This window comes from Sander vitreus, chromosome 9 (genome assembly GCF_031162955.1).
Source record: "Sander vitreus isolate 19-12246 chromosome 9, sanVit1, whole genome shotgun sequence".
NCBI classification, from domain to species: Eukaryota; Metazoa; Chordata; class Actinopteri; order Perciformes; family Percidae; genus Sander; species Sander vitreus.
This window is the reverse complement of record NC_135863.1, coordinates 18,028,543-18,052,763: the sequence shown is the minus strand read 5'-3', so window position 1 is coordinate 18,052,763 and position 24,221 is coordinate 18,028,543. Positions and strand designations below refer to the sequence as shown.

Below are 24,221 nucleotides of genomic sequence, written 5' to 3'. Positions count from 1 at the left end.
AATTAATCAGTATTCATATAAGAGAGCAATAGGTACAGCATTGTAATGTGATTAAGTGTTTAATGACTGATTCTAATACCAACAAAGATAATAACACCCTAGTCATAAAATAAGTCAGTAACAGCAAGGAAGCATGCATTTATTTACAATTGTATAAACAACAAATAGGAGCTGCTGATTGAAGGCCTCAGGTGGACTAGATGGGTAGAACCCGTCTGTCTTCCCTTAGCATTCAATAGTCCACATTTTAAAGTCTATAACTAAATAACCCAAGAGGAAGCTTGTTTTGATTTTAGTCCTGCAAGTACCAGTCATCCCACTGTTACAAATCTGTGAAAATAAGTCTTTATAGCCAGGGAGATGTAGAGCTTTTAAAGGCAATGAAGTGTGAAGGATCCTCCTGCGACGGTGCTCTGTGTTTTATACATACTCAGTCTGTGTCCGTTTGTCCGTATGTCTGTTTGTCTAATGCCTGATACCCATGCTCTTCTCCTTCTCTCTGTCTGCTGCGTCTCTGCCAAAACCATTGCCCTTTCTGTTAACGTCGCTTGTCTGGGACATCACCTCAGAACTGGAGACAAAAACATGGTGGTAGATGGTAGGTATAGTTAAGAAAACAGCAAACACAAAATACAGTAATTTACTTGAGTATGAACAGCATGCAAACAATTTAATTTCAAATGTATTTATTTATAATGCCATACTGCTTTACCTTTGAATGTGAATAGGTCTGTTGTCCTTGATGAGGTTGTTGAGTTTGTAATAATCCAGGAAGGTCCGAGCCACATTCCTGCCCAGCTTCGTGTCTGAGGACAGGGAGTTAAAGCCAATTGTCTTTAGAAGAGCCTCAGCTAACATTGCTCAAAACATTTCCTAGATCAGTGTTTCCCAAACTGCATGGTGGACCATTTGGGAAGGTGCAGAGCCCTTGCATTGCATTGTGACATGAAACCTAAGCTGCACTGAGAATGCCATTGCCATCCATTTAACAGAGCATTGTAGCATTTTTCAGCTCGTTATTTTTGTGTTTACGGCCCGTAACTTTATTTAGTTATGAGTTACTCTCAACAATCTTAACATGCGGGCTGTTTTGATCTAAACAGCTTTTAATAAACACATTGTACGCTATCTGCCCACTACCAAACAGCAGACAAATAAAGTTAGAGATTAGTTGGTGAACATAGTGTAGCATTTAAAAGTTAAATAACCAAATTAGTCCCTCGGGAGTTGTAGGAGACCAAACAACGTAAAGTGGAAAGTAAACTAAAGTTTCCAGCAATCTAGAAGAAGGGCGTAAAATTAATGAAGATTTCAGACATTCATACTTTTTAATACTGTATCTATGAGGTATATTTGTATGACACATTCAAACCACTTAATCTCCACTTAACTTGTCACACGTTTAACATAAAGTAATATTTAAATAAAAAAGCCTTAAAATCATCTTGTCTGCCATCACCAACACACCCAGCGAGGTACAGTAAATAACTAGTGACCAACTGGAGAAATGAGCAGTGTAAATCCATCGCAATCTGAATTAACTGAGGCAAAATCAACTGCATACATACAGATAAATAAGAACAATGTTGCTAACATAAGTAAATTTCATCTAATCACTGAGAAAAACACCATCAATGTAAGCTGTCAATCTATCTATCCACCATTTCAGACACATGTCCATCGTGCTTATTCCATCATTCTCCATCTATACAGAATGTACATTTATACCATTTACCTGACACAAAACAAACAAAAACACTAGGGTTTTTTCTTATCTCAAGGCACTGATGTTTAGCTACCTCCATTCTTCACCAGGCTGGAGGATGATGGAGCAACACAGAGACATAATCTGTCACTTTTCCTTGTCATTACCTTGTTGATACTTAGATACAGCCTGTCATCTGCTGGACTATTTATCTGTCACAAACTTGTGATTGAAACCACTGGCATACAAAAAAAGATTTAAAAATGGATTCGGTCATTTTCCAATTTCTCGTAATGATCAAAAAATTACCTGTGCTACATAAATCCTGGTTGCTATAAAGGTGAAAATCTATTGTTCAAAGCCTGTTAACTTGTAAACCATCCATTCTTGGTTTAAACAGGCTGTCTGGGCGTATACTTCAGGCTTTGTCATAGCTGAAGCAACACACACATACAAACAAACACGAACACACACACACACACACACACACACACACACACACACACACAGGGTAATATATATACCTAAAAAGCTATCATCAATAAATACCTGGGTATACCTGATAAGTAAGGCTTGTAAAGATGCAAGCAAACCCCTCTGTAGTGAGTCTGTCACCTTGGCCTTTGAGGGTGTGTTTTCACATATCTTCGGAAGTCTGAACAGGACTGCATCCTTCACTCGGCAGGCTGATGGCAAAGCTCTCCACACGACTCCAGAGTCTAAATTTACACCCCATCTGGTTGTTTGTCTGTGAGTCCTGCATCAGGCCAGATTCACTGTGTGTGTGTGTGTGTATATGTGGATGGACCGCACAGTCTGTCTCATTACAATTAGCTGATGATGCTGATTATGTCGAGATAAAACTACAGATGAACAAACTAAGGTTACGTCCTTCTGAATCTTGCTTTTAATGCTAATTTTAATGTATAATAGTTATAAACAAGACTGTAGCCGTGCTAGCAGGACAGCTGTGCTTTGAGCTTAATGGTAACAGTGTGCTATCTCACAAAGACAATGCTAACATGCTGATGTTTAGAAGGTAGAATGTTTACTGCATTCACCATCTTAGTTTAGCATGTTAGCATGTTTGCTGATTATTAATAAACTCAAATAAGCTGAGGATGATAGGAATGTCTTTTGTTATGTAGCCAAAGTATTAGACAAATTAAAGGTTTTAGCTGATGAGGTCGCTTGATGGAAAGTCAAGTGATCACCGTTATTATAGTTCATCCTGAAAGGGACATGATGTGTATACCAAATGTCATGTCAATTCCCCCAGTAGATATTGAAATATCACAGTAAAAATGAAAACTTTGACCTGCTGGTTGTGCTAGAGAAACGTCAGGGGATCATCAATGTCATTAGGATTCATCCTCTGGAAACCATGGCAATCCATCTGACAATTGTTGAGTCTGGATCTGCTACTAGTTGTTTAGAGCTGATACACTGATATACACCTTCACAATCGTTCATATTCAAGGACATGAACACACACTCACGTATACCTGTATACTTTATACATAAACACACTCCCCTTGTATTCTTGGCATCTTCATTCTGACCTCAGGAAAGTTTTTGGTGTTTTCCTCCATTCTCTTTCATCAGCAGAGCTCTGAGCCAGTCCTGAGCTCTTTGGCCAGGCACGCTCAGTGACAAAAATATCTTCCGGACCCCACCGTGCGCAGATGGCCTCTCAGCTTGGCTTGTCACGACTCACTGTCTATTACAGGAGGTTTCGTGATGGACGGTCAGTTTCTGAAGGAGAACTTTATCCACGTGGCGAATGGTCGGAGATGTAGAGGATGTCCTGACTGCTGTCTGGCCCTTTGCCTGGGGAAACCATAGGGTCTGGAACAAGACTGCTGCTGCAGCAGGAAGTTATGTGTGCAAGAGCCAGGAAACAGTTGGTGGGCTGTAGCTTGGATAACAGGGGTGGTGGTAGTGGAAATATTCATAAAACCTTCAGCTGCTTTAGTCCACATCGAGGCAGCCTCCTCTGAAATAACACATAGACTAACACTGACAATAGCGTTAATACTGAATCATCAACTTAACTAGCTCTGAAAGCAATATCATTATCATTGTGTAATCATTATCCAGCTCCAGAGGTCAAGGAGGTGTGTGTGCCAGCTTCACACAGCCTGTCAGCATCTTGGCTGCCTGTCACTGAAGTGTATGAGGTATATTCTTTAACATCTCGGTACACATAACAGTCTTGTTTTATCAATTGCAGGTCATTGTCATGGCTGAAGGGCACGCCAGCCTAGGCGCTGATGAGATACGTGAGACAAAGGAGATAGGGACATGACTTGTTTACTGCAGCTGTTTACTGTCAGCACGCCATTTAGCGGCTTTCACCGTCATGTCCCTTGTGCCTGGTCTTGGAAGACAGACAGACAAGGTGATGATCAGACAACAAGGCCCCCAGTGGTAAAATGGACAAGACACGTGGAGAATGCTGTCCAGATCGGACGGGAGTTAACAAGGAGACAAGAAAGGGGACATTCAAGCCATCAATACAGGCCACTGACAGGTCCTGTCACTGCACTGACACGAAGGGAACTAATTATCAATGCTAATTAAGAGGCTAGTCAACAACAACAATACAGAAAAGGACATTTTTGTCCCCAATAGTGATTCAGCAGACTGAAAGACCTCACGTCCCATTGCCCACAGGGACAAACTAGAGTTGATTTAAATCCCTAACAGAACAGACAAGCTCTGAAGCTTGAGTAGTAAAATGGAATATGTGGGCTTCTGTTTTCTTACAGTGTGCACAAGCAGGAATACAAGACTCTTCTGATCTAAGCTGCTCTACATATGGGTACTGTTTTTATATTCTAATTATTGTGTTTCTTTACAAGAGTTGTACTCATTTGACGTTTAGGAAAGACTGCGTTGTGTATAAAAGTTCAAGAAATAAAAGCACTGTAAAACAAAAAGTACATAACAATATACACACACACGTCTCATTATGGTACCTGTGGTTTATGGCTTCAAGCCTCTCTTTAAGTTCTTCCTTATTACTGTCATTAATCCTGTAGGTATTCTACTGTTTTTATAAATGTAACAATCCAATGACAGCAGATATAATAAATAAACTGAAATAAAAACAATCACAACTACAACTATATATATATATCTATATATATATATATATATATATATATATATATATATATCTGTATTTTTTTAAATATATATATATATATATATCTGTATTTATATATATATATATATATACACATCTGTATAAAATCTGATTCTACAGTTTGCCACTTTTCAATTTAATTTCAAAACATTTCAGCTGCTTTCATCTCTTACTCATCAACTGTCACTTTAACCACTTTCAACTTTTACACTTTATAATTCCACAGCTTTCCTCACTTATTGTTTAACTGTGTAGTTCCTCATCTACCCTCAGTCAGTGCGTTTACATGCACAGTAGTAACTGGGGTACGATCTTACTCCGGTAAAGTTATCCCCGTATACATGAGCGGGGAAGAATGGGAAGAGTGACGGGAGTAACTCTGCCTCCGGTACAATAGGTGGCGCTCTGCCAACGTAAAACTGGTCAGGAAAGTGGGGAGAACATAGACAACTTTTCATTGCTGTACATTTCGTACTTTCTCTATGCCGAAGTCTATAGTGGGTTTGAAAGTTTAAAGCTGATGTTGTTGCTGTTGTTTTTGGCGCCGTTGTCCAACTGCTCTCTTCTATTTCTGGGTCAAAAATCACTGCAGTGGCGTGCCTGGTTACCTCACCTGGTAGAGCGCACGCCCATATATAGAGGTTTTCTCCTAGAAGCAGCAGCTGCGGGTTTGACTCCAACCTGTGGCCCTTTGCTGCATGTCATTCCCCCTCTCTCTCCCCTTTCATATCTTCAGCTGTCCTATACAAATAAAGGCCTAAAAATGCCCCAAAAATTATCTTTAAAAAAAACCCCAAAAAAAACACCGCAGCGAAATAGGGAAGGGGCAGTTATAACCTACAGAGCATGCACAACCCAAGCTTACCCTGGTTAAGGTGTATACATGGACACAGGAGTTATCTACAAATGTAGGTCTGTTAACCGGGAAAATAGGAATGCCAGGGTAAGGTGTTTACATGGCATTTGAGAAACCATGGTATTGCCTTAACCCGAACACAATCAGGTTTTTAAACTGCATGTAAATGCACTGAGTGCTTACACTTGAGCTGACACTTCCAGCTCAATCACATTTCATCAATTTCAGTGTGTGAAACTGACTTCTTTAAGCACTTGCATTTTAACTGCCACTTCAACTGCTTTCAGTATTGTAACTGCAAATGCTTCAACTGCAAATGTTTAGTTGATGTAGATGTTCTTCACAAAATGTGAACTTTCTCAGACTCTGCATGAACATTAACTATATCAACATATACAAAAACTACCACAACACAACTAGTGCATGTGTGCATCTTTGTGAGTGCCAATGTGAGGACACCTGTTCATCTGAGCATAGCAACAATATTTGTGCAATCAACTGTGTGTGTAAATGTGTCTGTGTGCGCGCTTGCTTGCATGTGTGAGTACCTATCCATTTGTGCATGTCTGTGTGATATGATGTGTATGATGTGTGGTAGTGAAGCATATTTGCCTCCAAGCTATATCATTTGCATACTTCTCACAGCCTGTCCATTGGGTGTCAGGTTCACTGATGCATATTATGTTCCACTGGCAGCTCTGGTATTCATGGAGTCCCACTGTTATGGTGAGGTGCATGTGGGTGCTGCTTTGGCAGACAGACATCACACACATATAAAAAGAAATGATGGTTAAGTGTGTATATCGTTGAGTTAGGCAACACCACACAATCCTGCTGGATAACCCGACACTGACGCTCTTGACGATGTGGATTATTTGAGTGAACATCTTCGATAAGAAGACCACTGTTTAAGAAGCCTCTGCATGTCTTTATTTACTAAAGAAAAGCAGCAAATTTGCAGGAATCAAACAAGAAGGTAAATTTCACTTTTCTTCCTCTTAGAGTTAGAAGTTTGAAAATCTTGAAAATCTGTACGTCTGTACTGTGACAGAAAAAAGCAACCGCTTAACTCAGTGCAGGAGAAAACAAGTGCAAAAACTTTTTGGGATGCGTTACAGCCTGAATGGCTTTTTAAAGTTTTTAAATAATTCCTTGAAGTCACAGAGAATACTGTCTCTCCACAACACAAAACAGCACACACGCCCAAGGAGGCCCCAAAGCTCACACAAATGCACATACTGAACACACACTATAGAAAGCATCAAGCTGAGTTTTGAACGAGGTCCCAGATTCTCTTAACCTTGATCCATTTCACTTTCCAGTAAAAATTCAGAGTCTGAACCGGACGGTCCACCACAAAAACCAGTTGGACTATGAAAACAGAAAAACTTGGAGAAAAATAACAGGCCAAAATGTTTAATTACAGTTTTGGGATGTTTTAACCCTTACCCTAACCCTAACCATAACCTAATTCTAACCCTAATCCTAAAACCAAGTCTTAACCCTCAAACAGCCCTTTAAACTTGTGGGGTCCAGCATTTTGGCCCCACAAAGCTGTCCAGACCCCACAAGTATACTGGACTCCCGGTTTTTGGACCCCACGAATGTATTTAAACAAGAACACACACACACGCACGCACGCACACACACACACACACACACACACACACACACACACACACACACACACACACAGGTGTTAATGATTAGAGGACGAACAGGAGACAGACACACGATAGAGGTTGTCCCTGCTGTTTCAGAGAAGAGGATTCTCAGCTTGACTAAATGATATAATGAGCTGTTATGTTCTAGGTGACAAGATGAGAGGAAAGGACAGACTGGAGGACAGAGGAGGACATGAAAGGAGGGATCAGAAAACAAACACAGACACACTCCATGTTACCTCTTTTTCTGAGCACCTTCAAACTGTGACAAAAGTCTCAGCTGTGAGAAAGGTTAAGATTTCAATTTTGGTGGCTACAAGTCACAGCAGTGGAGCAGGTGAGTCAGGAAAGATTAAAGTGTAAGGGCGGCATGTTTTGAAGGTGGTAAGAGTTAAGGGCCACAGTTATTACTCATTTGTTTGTCATGTATTAGTTTAAAGGACTGTGTGTGCGCACGTGTGTGTGTGTGTGAATCAGGTGAGAAAGGTGGAGGGGGGGGGTTAAGATGCTAAAGGTCTCCGTTGATGATTTGCACGCTCCATCGAGCAGACTGCTGGGGCGTATAAAGCGACATGGTCGGTTCCTTCAACCTGCCTGACCTCAATCTCCACTCTACACCAGGTCCCTGTGCTGCATGCCCTCATTGTGGAGCCCCTCCTCCTTGTACACCTCCCCTTCTCACAGCCAAACACACATACACACACCCACACTTGAGAAACAAAAAAGATCAAGCGAGTCCTCCCACAAAGGCTGACTTTTCTCCCAATTTGGCTCTAGATGAAATGTCCCCTCTACACACACGTAGAGGCAGAATCATGGCTCCCCATTTCTTATCCTGCTCTGAACCCAACTCAAATAAAAACACAGTTCGTTTATCACCACAGCCAGACACCTATCTCCTCAATGCAAGGCTAACTATTTGTTTGTGGCTGTGCCCTATGTGCATACACATGCCTGCATTTCCATTTGGGTATCACTGCTGTAATGCAAAAAATGGAGATGTTTCTATGAGAAGCATTAAAGTGATTAGAGGGTGTAGAAAACACACACAAAAAACACACAACAAAAAAATGTCCAATGATTTACTGCAACGATGATGAGACTCAACAGCACCTTTTAATGGACTGTTACAGAGCAAAAGAAGTCTGGGACAAATTAAAAGTGTATGGTGTAAATGTTGAGCTTTCACATAAATTTGTCATGTACTGTATTATAGATGATGTTCTATTAGAAAAGCACAAGGAACTGATACAAATAATCATATGTATTGTATATTTGAAATTATGGAAGACAAGATGCTGTATGGTTTTACAACAGACTGTTATAAACAGTGACGACATGTGCAAACAGGTGCTCACTAAGGAGAAGAAGAACTTTAGACCACAAACAGCTCCTTCCTTAGAACATTCTGAACTTGTGAACTACAGCACTTTATGAAAGACTCTATGCACCGGATGCACTTTATTAGCTCATTTTGCACATTAGCACTGGTTTGTTCAATGGTTTAAGTTTGTTATTATTTATTTATTTTATTTTTTTCTCTCTGGTATGATATGTAGTCTACTGTTTGTATAGTAATAACTTGTATTTTGTAAAAACTTTAATAAAGCTCTAAAAAAAAAAATACACACACACACACACACACACACACACACACACACACACACACACACACACACACACACACACACACACACACCACATCCCAATATGCATAACTTACTCTGTATCACTTCTACAAATTTCCAATTATAAATATGTAGCATTAACCTACATGTTTTTATGTGGGTTTGAATCCGAAATAATCTATGGTGATTTAGACTGTGCCAGTGCTTAGCACTAGAGGGCACTAGGGCTATGTCTAGATCCACTCTGCCCTCCACCTACAGAGTTTTGTAGGGTAGCACATACTTTTCATATGTAGGGTCCTTATCGCTCTCTCTAAATCTCTTTCTCACTCACATTATCGGTAAGATCAGACTGCTATCGGCCAGCTCTCAGAAGCTCTTCTGCCCTGAGAAGGTCAGCTGAAGGAAAACTTCCTCCCATCTGGCTCCATTAGGGCACCTGTGACCTTCTGTTCCTGCGACAAATGTATGTGTGTGCTCCTGTGTGTGTGGTCATGATCATAGTCGACAGGAATCGTCAATTGGTTCCATTGTGCCACTGTTAATCGCAATCAAAGCCTCAACTGTGCCCACACACACGCACTACATATGCCAACACAAGCCCCTTTTCTCTTCTCTCCTTTGTAAATGAAATCAATAACTATTGCATCCTTATTCTGTCACTGCACATCTGTCGCAACAAGAGGCAACAAAAGAAGCAACATGGTCTTCTAGTGAGTACACATGACCTGAGACAGACACACACACACACACACACACACACACACGCACGCACACACACACACACACACACACACACACACACACACACACACACACACACACACACACACACACACACGCATGCACTATCAGGGATACAAATATTAAAATATTGACAAAATGTGAAATGTTGAAAAAGTGGCTTGATTTCAGTGGGGTATTGTAACTACAGGAATGGTGTGGGTGTGTGTGTGTGTTTTGTTACGTTTTAGTCTTTGTCAGCTGATAGCGTGTGTAGTTAGCCTGATGAGTGTCAGACTGACAAATTACACATGAGTGGGGCATGTTGGTTGATCTGATTTAACCCAGCCATTGCAGTTGCAGGTGTGAGAGACTTAGATTGAGATTGTTTCCAGAGGGAGACAATCACAGAAGAAGCACGCTGCAGGGTGACGGCTGCAAACCACACATTTCTACCTGGAGAACACTATTGAAGACAAAGAATATTCTTGTTTTCCCACAACACAACTTTTGTAAATACACCTTTTAAAACCTGAACTAACCCACCAAGGAGTCAACGAGAGACGCTGGAGCTACTCGGAGCACACGAGCAGGCTGTCCCTCCTGATGACCGACGCCAGAAGGCCCGGCACCAGAATGCAGAACGTGAAGCGACACGGCGGCTGGGTGAGTCAGTTTAACACAGCACAACCCCAGCAGCTTAGTCTTATTCTCACATTAAATGCAACACGCAGGGAGAGGAGACAATATTATTAATGTTACGAGCTAGGTTAGCCTTTAGTAGCTGTGTTTCTTTGTTGTTTAACGAGCCCAGGTTAGCATAGCCTTGTAACAGTTTGAAAACAAGAAGAGATGAGAAACAACAGCACATGACCGCTGTTCTCTACACTCTGATCTTTCCCTTCTGTGGATACACTTCCACACAGATGCATGTGTACGCTCACACAGATCACATACATTTGAAGGATACATGTCTCCTCAGTGTATGGCACAGGAGCGGTGCTACCAGCCGTCATGTAGCTGTAGAAGGACACCTCTAGAGTGTAGCAGTAGGATGTGTCATCAAGCAGACCACCGAGGAACCGTCTACCGGTACCGGCCTTCACCACGTCCCGGTTAAAGGACGTGTTAGACTAGAGGAATACACAAAAAAACAAGCAAAGCTGAGACATTGTGTTAGATGAGTGGTTAGAAAGATGACACTTCAGTGAGAGGATTTGGGTTAAGGTCTTTGTGTCAGCAAGCATCTTCCCTGTTAAAGCATCTTTGAGCAAGACTCTGGAGTCTGGAGAATTTCCCAAGAGATCATTAGCCCAAACTATGACATATAACTTTAATTACCTCTATGGATCCTGAGTAACTCTATAGAAATTGGTATGAGCCTCAAAATGTACTAATAGCTGGCAAGTGTTTCCCAGTTGAAACTTTCCTTGAAAGTCTTTGAAAGCCTGAATCGTGGATTAGTTCTTACAGTACAAGAGAAGAAAATTCACACAAACAACGTTCCTGGTTTATACATCACCGTACTTAAAAAATTAAAAACAAGTTTTTAAAAAAACACTGCAGTTGTACACTATGGTGGAAACGGGTCTGCCAACTTCTTGTGTTGGGAATACATGCTAAGACCTCTATAACATTAGTTTTTAAGGATTTCTGTTGGGAGGAGCTACTAAACTATAAGTTTCAACTATTTTGTTTGACTTCTCCGGGACATGCTTAGGTAAAGGCATCACTGAAGTGTCATGCTATTATAATGCTAGTTTTGTTAAAGTACAACACAGATCATACTGTATGTAGTATTGAACAATCCTTTAGCATAAATATGTCTAAAGTATGTCTAAAAGTATTATTATTTCCACTGATAAGTGCATGATATACTGCAGGGTCTTGAGTCAGTCTGAGAACCAGCCTTTGACAAGCTAAATTAAGACAAGCCTCTTATTGCATTTACAATAACAAATCCATCCATTAATATCTGCACGGAAACCATATACATCACAAATATTTGACTCACAATTTATTTTGACCATACTTCCTTGTAGATAAATGAAAAAAACAGCTACTGTCAATATCAGCTGACATGGTTTATCAGTGAAAATGCATTAGCATCCAGCGATTTGTCTGTCAGTAACTTGCGTTGGTAAGCCTCTCGAGAATCCAGGACAAATGATGAAGGGTACAGTAGCTTATTTAAACAGATTGACTTCATACAATGTCATTACAAGGCTGTAATTTGCTATAGCAACAGCAACAAAACTCCAGGCTATTTTGGGTTTCAGCATGTCAGCTATACTACACAAATATGATGCTGTCTTGGGAAGAGTGTGGAAAAAGTTTCCATTCACTGTCACTCCACTCTGCTGCAGTGAGATTCGCCTTGCTGAAATGCAGACTTGGCGGCCACCAGTGGGAGTTTGCCATGATTGTGTTGTGCTGCTGCACTGGGCTTTAGGTAGTGCTGAATGGGCAGAGGGACAAAAGCACAGTGAGGAGGGAGATGACCCTTGGGCAAGCTGTCACACAAGCAATACAGAGAGATAGAGAGAGAGAGGGAGAGAGGGGAGAGAGAGAGAGAGAGAGAGAGAAAGAGAGAGAGAGAGAGAGAGAGAGAGAGAAAATCTCCTGAAATAGCGTTTTTCTCGTCCTTCGTAACTACAGTATAGACACTGACCATCCGTGACATTTCCATACATGTGTGGGTGAACATCCGCCTCTCTGGCTTGTCTATGTATCAAGGTTGGCACTGGGTGTCAATGGGCAGTAAAGGTTATTCTTTATGATGTGTGTAAGTGGTTCTGCTATGAAATGTCACTGTCACTGAGAAAACGAAGGTCAGTGGAAGTGGCATGGGGCTGAGAGGAAAAGGTATGGTGGATAATGTACCTGTATGCTAAAGGTGTTATTAGGTTATGCATGAGTGGCACAGGAGCATCACAGTCCTTGAATGGATGTTTTCTCCCCCATGCTCTTCTGTTATTTGCTTCTCTCCTCCATTCATTTCCAATACTTTCATTTGCTCCTTGGTTTTCCCCTCCTCACAGCCCTCAGTCTACACAGTCCTGTCCAAATAAACCCAGTTTCAGCCACCTAAGAGGGTGCTTTTGCAGAACACCTGCATTGCCCATACAGAATATACTGGCCTACTTTTTTAACAGTACAGTCGTGTGCTACGTGCTACACAGTGATTGCTATTTATGTTCTGCACATGCATACATGCGGGTCTGTGTCCCGTTACTAGGTAATTGAACTGAACTGTCAGGACTCCTAAAGTTCCAGCCTCTCTTCTTTTATACTCCTTACCTCCCCTCCTCTCTTTTGTGTTAAAGGTGAATCTTTGTGCACAGCTGGAACACGCTCCTTTCTTCTGCACACATATCCCCTCAAATAATTTAACACCTCCTGTGTGTGTGTGTTTGTGTTTACACTCACATGCCTCAGCAGCATTGCTAATGAACACATACATGCAGTATATTCCTCACCTCAAAACAACTAAGCAGGGTTTTTTTTACACACATTTAGACCTTGGAGATGCCCAGAGCAACCAAGGTCTTCAACTGTGTGCCACTAAGAGTGCAACAGTTGGCAATTAAATGCCTCGCTGAACACCACCTCACCAGTAGTTGCAGAGATAGGACTATTTCATGTTCTCTTTCTGAGCTAGCCCTCAGATTGAAGATGGGTGAAATTCTGCTCTCATGCCCACCGTTTTGGTGTGTTTGTGTGTGTCTGTTTGCGTGACTTACAAAGGAGAAGTCGGGTGCATTTTGGCACAACAGTCTAGGGAAGACAGCTTGTCTCTGGACGCGCTCCTCGTCCTCAAACACATTGCCATACATGAAGCCATTCAGCATGGTGGAGTGGGCATGGACATCAATATAGAACTCCAAACTAACTCTCTGATGGAGGAAAAGAGGGAACAGATAGAACAGAGAGACAGAGAAATAGAGAGATGCACAGACAGAAGGTAAACAAAAAACAGCAGGTTAGTGGGGAATATGGTATATTTGTTTCTGACAACAGCAACAGTCCACACCAGAGTTTTTCCACTGGGATTATGGGAAGGCCTTTCTTTGCTGTGGGGAGACTATGCTCGGGAGAGGCTTTCACCCATGGGACAAACCCCTTCAGACACTGCGGACTGACAATATGTTTACTACCTGAAAGGAGCCAACCATCCACACATAACTTCAATCAGACTGTCCTTCTGAAGGGCACAACTACAGGACATACATGGATGGTGAGCTGAGATTAATATGGTGTAAAGACTACGCAAACACTCTCTCTCTCTCATGTGGATGTCACACATTCATCACATACTTATTTATTGGGTTTATATTGGCTTCATATTGAGTGTGTAATGTCTTTTCTCTCCAGCATACACTGTGTAAAATGGATTTGATAAGATCTGTTTCTCTTGCTCAACTACACACAAGCACAAATCTACACACACAAACACACGCACACACGCACACACATACACACACTTTTATCTTGTGATACAAATAGGGAGCACTGACTTGAATTATGATGTATCTCCAATTTCTAACTGTAACCCTCAATCTGATGCAAGACTTTTACAGTCCAGGATGACTGAAGGACCCATTTCAGGTATTTCACCCATATAAAGTGCTGCATTAATTAATCTGGTGCATTTCTTTAACACCATCCCTAAACCCTACATTTAAACTAGTCAGGATCTGAAGTTCAGCAAAAATGTCCTCCCTTGGCAAAAAACCCTCCTCACTTCAATGGTCTTTAACTGGTTCTGACAAGGGCAGGAATACCCCCCACACACACACACACACACACACACACACACACACCTTCTGACCCTTAACTCAGGAGCAGCACCAACCAGCATCCCTCCTTTCTGCCTCCCCTTTATCTTATCACTCCATTCTCCTCTTGGTTTTATCCTTCGCCTCTTCTTCCTCTTCCTTCTCCTCTTTATCTCCCCCCTCCCTCTCTCTCTCTCTCCGTTCATTACACATTCAGCACCACACCTTGTTCCCTGTGGGTCGTAAAGAGGAGGAGAGGAAGGGAAGAATGAGAGGATAGAAAAGGAGAGGGAGCGATAGCGGGAGGCGAGGGGGAGGGAGGGAGAGCAGAGAGAGGGAAGAACAAAGACGGACAAAAGACAAAGAGAGAAAATGATGCATATAGGTTTGTGACTGTGTGTGTGTGTGTGTGTGTGTGTGTGTGTGTGTGTGTGTGTGTGTGTGTGTGTGTGTGTGTGTGTGTGTGTGTGTGTGTGTGTGAGTGTGAGAGAGAGGCAGAAGGGCAGGAAAGAGCAAACAGAAAAACATAGAGATGGGGGTGTAAAGAGAGGAAATAAGTCCATAAGAGAGAGTGAAAAAGAGAGAAAGACAGAGAGAGATACAAAGAGTCATAGAGATGTATGTAGGGATGTGTAAAGAGATTGACAAGAGAGAGAGAGAGAGCGAAAGAGAGAGAGACAGGGAAGCGGTGCTTGGGCGGCCCGGCGACGCAGTGTGCCTGTGTTTGAAATTCCGATCACAGCCAAAGCAATTTCCTGGCGGTGGCTGTGCTGTCAGCTGCTTGGCTGGCTGGCGGTGAAATATGGTGGCTGGGAGTCGGCCGCTAGCAGCCCCCGACAACCTGATGGATGGAGCCCCAGAGGAGAGGAACAGCAGCAGGAGAAGGTGGAGGAGGAGGGGAGTAGAAGAGGACAGTGCACGGGAGGAGGGAGAAATAACAGAAAAACAAAACAAAAAAGAGCAAGAGTGAAAAAAGCTAAATGCAGCCAACTGAGCAGTATTGGTAGACAGAGGGAGAAATACATATAGAGACATAAAGGGAGAGTTAGATGGGGGATGAAAAGAAGGGGGGAGGGTAGATGGAGAAAGAGGAACAGGGAAGAGGGAGGGATATAGGGGAGGGTTAGAAAGCGAGGGAGGTAGTGTAAGAGGTAAATCCAGCTCCATTAGGCAGAGGAAGGAGGGTGGAAGGAGTTCCAACCAACCAGCCAGGGTCTAGACGAGGGAAACCAGCCTAATAATCACCTGGGTCTGAAGGACATGAGGGCTAGGAGGAGGGAGAGGAATAAAAGGAGGAGGATATAGAGGTGGATGGATTGGAGGAGGGTGGACAAGCAGGTGATCAAAAGTGGCAGATTACTTATAACAGAGGTTAATGGGCTGTTACATGCTTACATACTGTAGAATCCTAGTTAATAATTGCTCTGCATTTTCAGTGGACTTCTTTAAGAATGTTACTTTATTAACTCAGTTAATTACTCAGAATCTTAAGATGACAAGGAGCTGGATACATCTAATTTCAAACCATTGACGTTAAATTGCTGCTATAAGTCTCCAACTCTTTTGGGAATGCTTTACACAAGATTTTGAAACTTAGCTGCAGCGATTTGTTGGAATTAACCCAAAAGTGAATTTGTGAGATCAGACACTTATTTTGTGAAATGTTCAATGTGGTTGAGGTCAGCATTGCAGGCCAGTAGAGTCCTTCCACGCCAAACTTGGTACCAAAACAATTGGTCAGTTAATAGATTAGTCGAGTGACTTGTTAGTTGCACAAGTCACTCGACTAATTAGTAAAATTACTAAAGTTGGGGCATTGCCATGTTGGAACAGAAAAGGGTTGTCTCCAAACTGTGGGCACAACAATGGAAGCACACTAAACACTGGTCTAAAATATCATTGTATGCTATAGCATTGAGTGTTCACTTAGTTGGAACTAGGGTGCCTGGCCTAAACCATGAAAACAGCAATGCTTGGCCAAAGATGTATGGTATGTATGGTTAAAGTATGTTGACACCCTTGTCTACATACTTTTGGCCCTACAGTGTATCATGTATGAAAAACAGTGTGCCAGTCCATGGAGGGGAAAACACAGCCATGGGTGGAGTATCCAAGCCACCTGCTAGATATTTTATCTTCATGAAATAAAAGTAAATCCTCTGGAAGAAACCTGCACAAATACAAAGAGAGCATGCACAGAAAGAAGGTGAAGGACCTAAAACCACATTCTGTTTGTTGTGGGTAAAGACACAAACCAGATTGAGTTCAATTTAGTCTGTCCCTGTCCTGATTCTAACCCAGAAAGTTTCACCTTCACAGCTTCATGTGAAGGACAGCAGAGGAGCAGCAGGAACAGTAGTATATCAGCAATGGAGCCCCCACAATGTCATGTCCAGGCTTACTACAATACTCAGTTAATGCCCTGTCAATCAAACTGAGACGGTTCTGAAGGCCCCACCACTGTGATTGATGCTTCAATTATCAACCCGCTCTGACCTCCAGAATTGTTCATTTGAAATTGTAATTAAGCAATTAGGGGCAATTAAGAAACGGAGACTGCCGAATGAAAGTCAGAAGACAATTTGAGAGAGAGAGAGAGAGAGAGAGAGAGAGAGAGAAAGAGAGGGCAAGCAAGCTGTCCAAATTAAACCACTCAGAGAGAAACAAAAGCCCCATCTCGCTGCAGAAACTCCAGGGAACTCTCAACTTGTGGTGAACTTGCAGCGGCCGCAAACAGTTTAGTGTAAAACCCAGAAGGTCGAAATAATGAATTTTGTCAGACAAGTACTTATCTTCTGCATATTAATTAGATCAGGGTGCGGGGGTGCGGTGAGGGCTTTAAATGCCGGGCTTATCTTTACATGGAAAGGAAAAGGAGCTGATTGAAGCAGGATTACAAGCTCCTGAATAAAGCTCCTGGCATCAGCAGCATACCTTTTGAGGAGAAGGGAAACGGCTGCTTGTTGAAGAGAAGAAAGTTGAGCTTACTTACTATGTAATGCACATTATCCAACATTTAACTATTGGCTATAAGGGAGGAGTGACACAAGTTTCTCCATGTGCAAGATCCAATTAGGCTTTGAAGTGGGCAGCAGAAAGCAGGCCTCTGACTGGAGGCACGCTAATTGACTGTTCATTTAGCCCCACCCCCTTTGACAATGTTGCTATGGCTGTCAAGCTTTCTGTTTTCGCGCAACACTTATGCAGTTTACAATGATAACATTGGCAGATAAATCACTCAAAACTCCTGTTAATTTTCAGAAAAACGTGTCCTTGATTTCAGAGAGAGGCAGACAAAACCAGGCTTCTCGTTTACAGCTGGCGAATGTTGATTTTGTTGGTGTCACTAGCAGATTTTATCAGTTGTAGCTAGCCAGCTAATTTTACGCTAGTTTCACAAGTTGGTTGAAAAGCCAACTCCTGCTGACCTTTGATTCATTTTAAGGAGATCCATGTGAAGAGGTCATAACAATGCATTTGATGACCACATACATGATATCGTGCTAAAAGACTGAGGCTAAAGCTGCATGTCCCAGGCAAAAAAATCAGCATCCTCACCAATTGATGATCCATGTGAAAGACATGGGATTGCTAAGTGTAGATTGAGAAAACCTGAGTAAACCTCCCCAAATCCAATAGAGCAGGATAGAACCGCTAATGTTAGCCTGTACTACTGTTTGTTTTTACATACACTGTAACCCATTGGCTATGGAAGTAGCGATGTGTTAGGTTACGAACATAACTGTAAGCAGTACGCAAAAGAGCCAGACATGCAAATATTTGCAGCTTACGTTAGAGCAAATATTAACACACTGTCACAATTCTTAATATACAGAGTACCAATCTTAATAAGGCCCAATAAATGAAAAAAAATGAATATTACTTTTTTGGAAAAATTAATTTTTGCCAACTTTTAAGTTGTTTTTGAATCAAGTGTCACAATTTTTATCATTTGAGAAACTAACATTTTTACTATTGTTGTTTCTGATTTGTACATGTTTATATGTGAACGTGTGTATGCACATGCTAATGTGTATCTGTGGGAGTGCAGGGTTGGAGGGTGGGGAATCTGTGTATGGTTTGCTGATTGATCTACACTCCTTAAATAAAAAGATGTTTAAAAAAATAAATTAAAAATAAGGCCCAATGCACAATGTTTTAACAAGTGGAGGAATTCATATCCCGACAGCCCTGCTGTACTTAGTTATGGCTGATAAAGATGGGTGGGGGGGATTTAGCAAACAGTCAATTCCAACCTCAAGTCAACAAGTTAAATCTGGGCAGAGAAAGCAAGAGTGGAAACCTCTCATTTACCTAGGCAATGACTGATGAAGTCCCCTTTAGCAAGGTACTAGCCTATTCCAGTGGAGCTATAGGTGTGGAGTTGTGCAACTGTGTGAGCGTCAAACATTTATATCTAGTCAAACTTCCTCACACAAAAATGATGGAAAGAAGAACTGTCATATCACCTATACAGTGGGACAAAAAAGTATTTAGTCAGCCACCAATTGTGCAAGTTCTTCCACTTAAAAAGATGAGAGAGGCCTGTAATTTTCATCATAGGTACACTTCAACTATGAGAGACAAAATGAGAAAATTTTTAATGAATTTATTTGCAAATTCCTCGGGAAAATAAGTATTTGGTCACCTACAAACAAGCAAGATTTCTGGCTCTCACAGACCTGTAACTTCTTCTTTAAGAGGCTGCTCTGTCCTCCACTCGTTACCTGTATTAATGGCACCTGTTTGAACTTGTCATCAGTATAAAAGACACCTGTCCACAACCTCAAACAGTCACACTCCAAACTCCACTATGGCCAAGACCAAAGAGCTGTCAAAGGACACCAGAAACAAAATTGTAGACCTGCACCAGGCTGGGAAGACTAAATCTGCAATAGGTAAGCAGCTTGGTGTGAAGAAATCAACTGTGGGTTATAAGAAAATGGAAGACATACAAGACCACTAATAATCTCCCTCGATTCGGTGGCTCTACGCAAGATCTCACCCCGTGGGGTCAAAATGATCACAAGAACGGTGAGCAAAAATCCCAGAACCACACGGGTGGACCTAGTGAATGACCTGCAGAGAGCTGGGACCAAAGTAACAAAGGCTACCATCAGTAACACACTACGCCGCCAGGGACTCAAATCCTGCAGTGCCAGACGTGTTCCCCTGCTTAAGCCAGCACATGTGCAGGCCCGTCTGGAGTTTGCTAGAGAGCATTTGGATGATCCAGAAGAGGATTGAGAGAATGTCATATGGTCAGATGAAACCAAAATACAACTTTTTGGTAAAAACTCAACTCCTGTTTGAAAGAAAAGAATGGAAAGAATGCTGAGTTGCATCCAAAGAACACCATACCTACTGTGAAGCATGGGGGTAGAAACATCATGCTTTGGGGCTGTTTTTCTGCAAAGGGACCAGGACGACTGATCCGTGTAAAGGAAAGAATGAATGGGGCCATGTATCGTGAGATTTTGAGTGAAAACCTCCTTCCATCAGCAAGGGCATTGAAGATGAAACGTGGCTGGGTCTTTCAGCATGACAATGATCCCAAACACACCGCCCGGGCAATGAAGGAGTGGCTTCGTAAGAAGCATTTCAAGGTCCTGGAGTGGCCTAGCCAGTCTCCAGATCTCAACCCCATAGAAAATATTTGGAGGGAGTTGAAAGTCTGTGTTGCCCAGCGACAGCCCCAAAACATCACTGCTCTAGAGGAGATCTGCATGGAGGAATGGGCCAAAATACCAGCAACAGTGTGTGAAAACCTTGTGAAGGCTTACAGAAAACGTTTGACCTCTGTCATTGCCAACAAAGGGTATATAACAAAGTATTGAGATGAACTTTTGTTATTGACCAAATACTTTTCCACCATAATTTGCAAATAAATTCATTAAAAGTCCTACAATGTGATTTTCTGGATTTCTTTTTCTCATTTTGTCTCTCATGGTTGAAGTGTACCTATGATGAAAATTACAGGCCTCTCTCATCTTTTTAATTGGGAGAACTTGCACAATTGGTGGCTGACTAAATACTTTTTTGCCCCACTGTACACTGTAAAACTCTAGCTAACATTTCATTAGTTAGAGAAGCCAATTCAGGTCGCGGGGGCACATGGTCAGTGACCCTCTAATGATGTAGCAGTGACAGAACATGGCAGATGGCATGACCTGCTTCATGGACCAGAGTAAATGACACAAAACTCTCCCTCCGTCTGTCTCCGTCTCATTCATTGTCTACCTCCCCCCTCCCTCTCAGTCTGCACTGTGCTCTCAAATTGATGGCGGTATTTGTCTGTTTATGAACACAGAGGTGACTTGTAATCAGCCTGAACGGGCGCAGGCAGCCCTCTGCTTCGGGCCTGTTAGTGCTACATAAGCTGCCACATCTGTTCGGAGGACCTGCCAGGAGAACAGGTAAAGGGGGGAAAAAGAGGTAAAGAGGGGAGGTATTGAAAAAATAATTTGAACTATTATGTAAATAATTAAGATAAGGTAAAAGCCCCTAAACTAAGTTGATAAAAATGCACACAAATTGCCAGAGTGTAAGAACTTTATCTATATCTTCCTGTGAAAAGCAGACAATTCAGTTTCCAACTGAGGGAGAATAAAAAGAGGGATGATGGAGGGATTGAAACGACACAGGGATGATGGGGTAAAATTGGCCATAAATCTCAGAAATAGATCAGAAATGGATGGCTGACACCAGAGGACAATGCACATGGAGAGAAGAGAGAGAAGAGAGGGAGGCAGAGAATAAGACAGACAGAGATCTTCTGCTTCACACATACAGTACAGTAAAATGCAAATCTGACTACTGAAGAAAGAAAGAGAGACAGAAAAAGAGTGAGGCTGTAGGACACACAGAAGTGGGCCTTAGGGAGGATTTTAAGGTGCAAAATCATCTAGGTGCTGTGACAGGACCTAATACATTTGTTTCAGATAGAAAATTAGTTTTTTAATATTAAAAAGGTCAAAAAGAAGCCAAGGTAACAATGACCTCTTTGTCATCTTCAACAAATTATCCAAAATGGCAGTGTCAAATTGGTGGGGATGTCGGCCAGTGATGAATGCTTCTGGTAATCAGCCAATCGCAAAGAATTCTTCTCCTGCTTTTGATAAATGAGCTGGAAAAGCAACGCTTTAGGAAGGAGATGGGTCCATTTGTTTCTTTGGTCTCTTTTCCTTTTTTTTCTCCCTCTCCATTTCTCTCTTTTCAAAACAAACAACAGGGTAGCTTGGGAACAGATTATAGCTTCTTGCATCACTGACTTTTTCAGCCATTTTCCCTGCTGACCAATGTTCAGCTGCAGATGGTAAATGATGGAATTTTATGAAACAGCTTGAGCAAACTTGCCTTCAGATGGATGGAGAGAAGTTTACAGCCATCTTATGAGGATATACTTAGTCGCCATTCACACAATGGCTATACTTGATCACACCTCTATTTTACATTTCATATTGTATTTATTATGTGAAGAATATGTGCAAGCTCCCTTTAAAGCTGTGTTAAGCAGTTTTGGACTCCCAGAGGCAGAAAAACAAATAAACTCACTAACAGAACTGTTGATTTACTAACAGCTGAACATCTTGGTCCTATGGTTCACATGGTAGCAAACCATTGCTCTATTACACCACCAGTAGACACAGTACAACATGAGCATTCCAGTGGAGTCCTCTTCCTTGTCACCTGATGGACGTAGCCAAATATTCACTCCAGTAACTGGCCCACAAACTCCTGAACTACCCAAGGTTGCTTAAAGAATAAGGCTAGTACGTATAAATATATTTTCTATTGTTACAATAAACAACACTTCCCCTGATGAGAAGAGACCTCAACCCCATTGAACACTTGTGGGATCAGCTTGGGTGTGCTGTTTGTGCCAGAGTGACCAACACAACCATGATGGCTGACTTGCGACAAATGCTGGTTGAATAATGGGATGCCATCCTACAGCAGTGTGTGACCAGGCTGGTGACCAGCATGAGGAGGAGGTGCCAGGCTGTTGTGGCTGTGTATGGTTCTTCCACACGCTACTGAGGCTCCTGTTTGTGAAATGAATAAATTGTTAAATTGCCAATATGTCTTGTTTCTTCAAACTTCAATCATCCAATCCACCAAACACCAAATGAGTCAATGGCAGAATAAACTGTTTGGCATTGGCAGAGAAGATTTGGCAAATTTTTCATGGGCACAACCCACATACTCAGCGCTGCTGCTCATCCCACAAATGCATGTTCCTTACAAATGGGGCACCATTTGAAAGGGAACTAAACAGGCTTTCCAACGGTATAAGACTTATTGCCAAAAAGCATTGTTACCACAGAGAAATAATCTACCCAACACAAATTTCCTTACTTTTTGTGCTAAATTGAGAGAACTCAAGCGCATGGTTTTATATCGGGAGGCCGTGGAGAGTCTTTGGGATTCAACCACGTACTGTAGGCCAACAGATGAGCTGAAGCCGAAAGCTGCACAGAGCCGCAGCGAGGGTGTTGATTCTCAGTGCAGCCCTGTCTCATAAAAATACCTTCCAATACAATTAAACTGCATTCTCAATTATGTTTCCAGGGAAACATATTTTCTCTCAGATTACGTTTGCTTTTGATGTATCACAAATATGTTTCTAATCAAAGTCCGTTGAGGAGGTCGGGGTGGATGGATGGGTCAAACAAAGACGAGACTTTCACCCAGACAACTGTTTGTGTCCTGCGTGGCACCAAAGGACAATGTTGAGTTATTTTAACTTTTGTACATAACTTAAGTTAAGTAACAAACTTACACATTTTGTCCCAAACCATGATCTTTTATTAGACCTAACCAAGTAGTTTTGTTTCAATTCACAACTTTAACCACGTTTAAAACTGCAACCGTTTCACAATGTGCGCCTGCTCCGGTACGAGGACATGTTGAAACATCTGGGAGAAAATATGTTACCCTCGAAACGTTATTGAGAATGCTGTTTTGTTGTATGGGAATGTCATTTTAGACATATACAACTCATATTAAATAACCTTTAATTTTCATTTCCTCTGAAGGGGAAACATCATTATCATTTCCCAGTTTCTCTTTATGCAGGCTGTTTGTTGTGAGGAGTGACGAATGTATACTCTTGATGCCAAACTGTAACTGTATGTACTCTATATTTATATAATAATATAACCGTTCCAAGCGAGCTGGCTGATGGGACTTTAAGTCATTGAATTTAAAAGATCATTTCTTGTTCAGACAGAGTTTGCATAAACACTAGTGAGTGCAAATGTTCTGAGCAGTGTTGAATTTATATACAAATATTTGTCAAATAAAAGTTTCCAGCCAACAATACCAATGCAGCTTAGATTGCTCCTGCAACAAGCTTTGATTTAAATGCTACTTGTCTAGAAACTCCCAGCCAGTTATTGAAGTTATTGCCTGAACAGAACAAGGAAGCTATTTTACCAGCAGAAAGAGAGTGCAGCTGAATTCACAATGATGGAGAATCACTTTGGAGTGACGAGGGTGTCTGTCACAAGAATGGTTGATGGGGTTTCAAACTGAATGGGCTCCTTTGTGCAACGGATGGCAATGTGACTTTGAGTTATGATGCCTTATGCACTTAACTGTGGGTATCTAAAGTAGTGAAGAAATCGTGGTGATGGACAAAACGTCAGGGTCAGATTTATGTACATAAAAGGCCAAAGAAAATTGCACAGCACCTCAAATAAAATTAGCGTTCA

At 41.7% G+C, this 24,221-nt stretch overlaps 1 protein-coding gene across 2 annotated transcripts in view; it reads right to left on the bottom strand.

Annotated features, from left to right (window-relative positions):
* Positions 1–239: 239 nt before the first annotated feature.
* The window catches only part of agbl4 (AGBL carboxypeptidase 4), a 310,470-nt gene continuing 286,488 nt past the window's right edge, over positions 240–24,221 (bottom strand). For both annotated transcript variants that reach the window (XM_078258159.1, XM_078258158.1), the window contains 4 exons: positions 13,471–13,623; positions 10,698–10,860; positions 713–806; positions 240–571 (listed from right to left, as the gene is read on the bottom strand). In XM_078258159.1, coding sequence (XP_078114285.1) covers positions 466–571; positions 713–806; positions 10,698–10,860; positions 13,471–13,623 — 516 coding nt within the window. In that variant the 3' untranslated portion in view covers positions 240–465. The remainder of the gene's footprint in view (positions 572–712; positions 807–10,697; positions 10,861–13,470; positions 13,624–24,221) is intronic.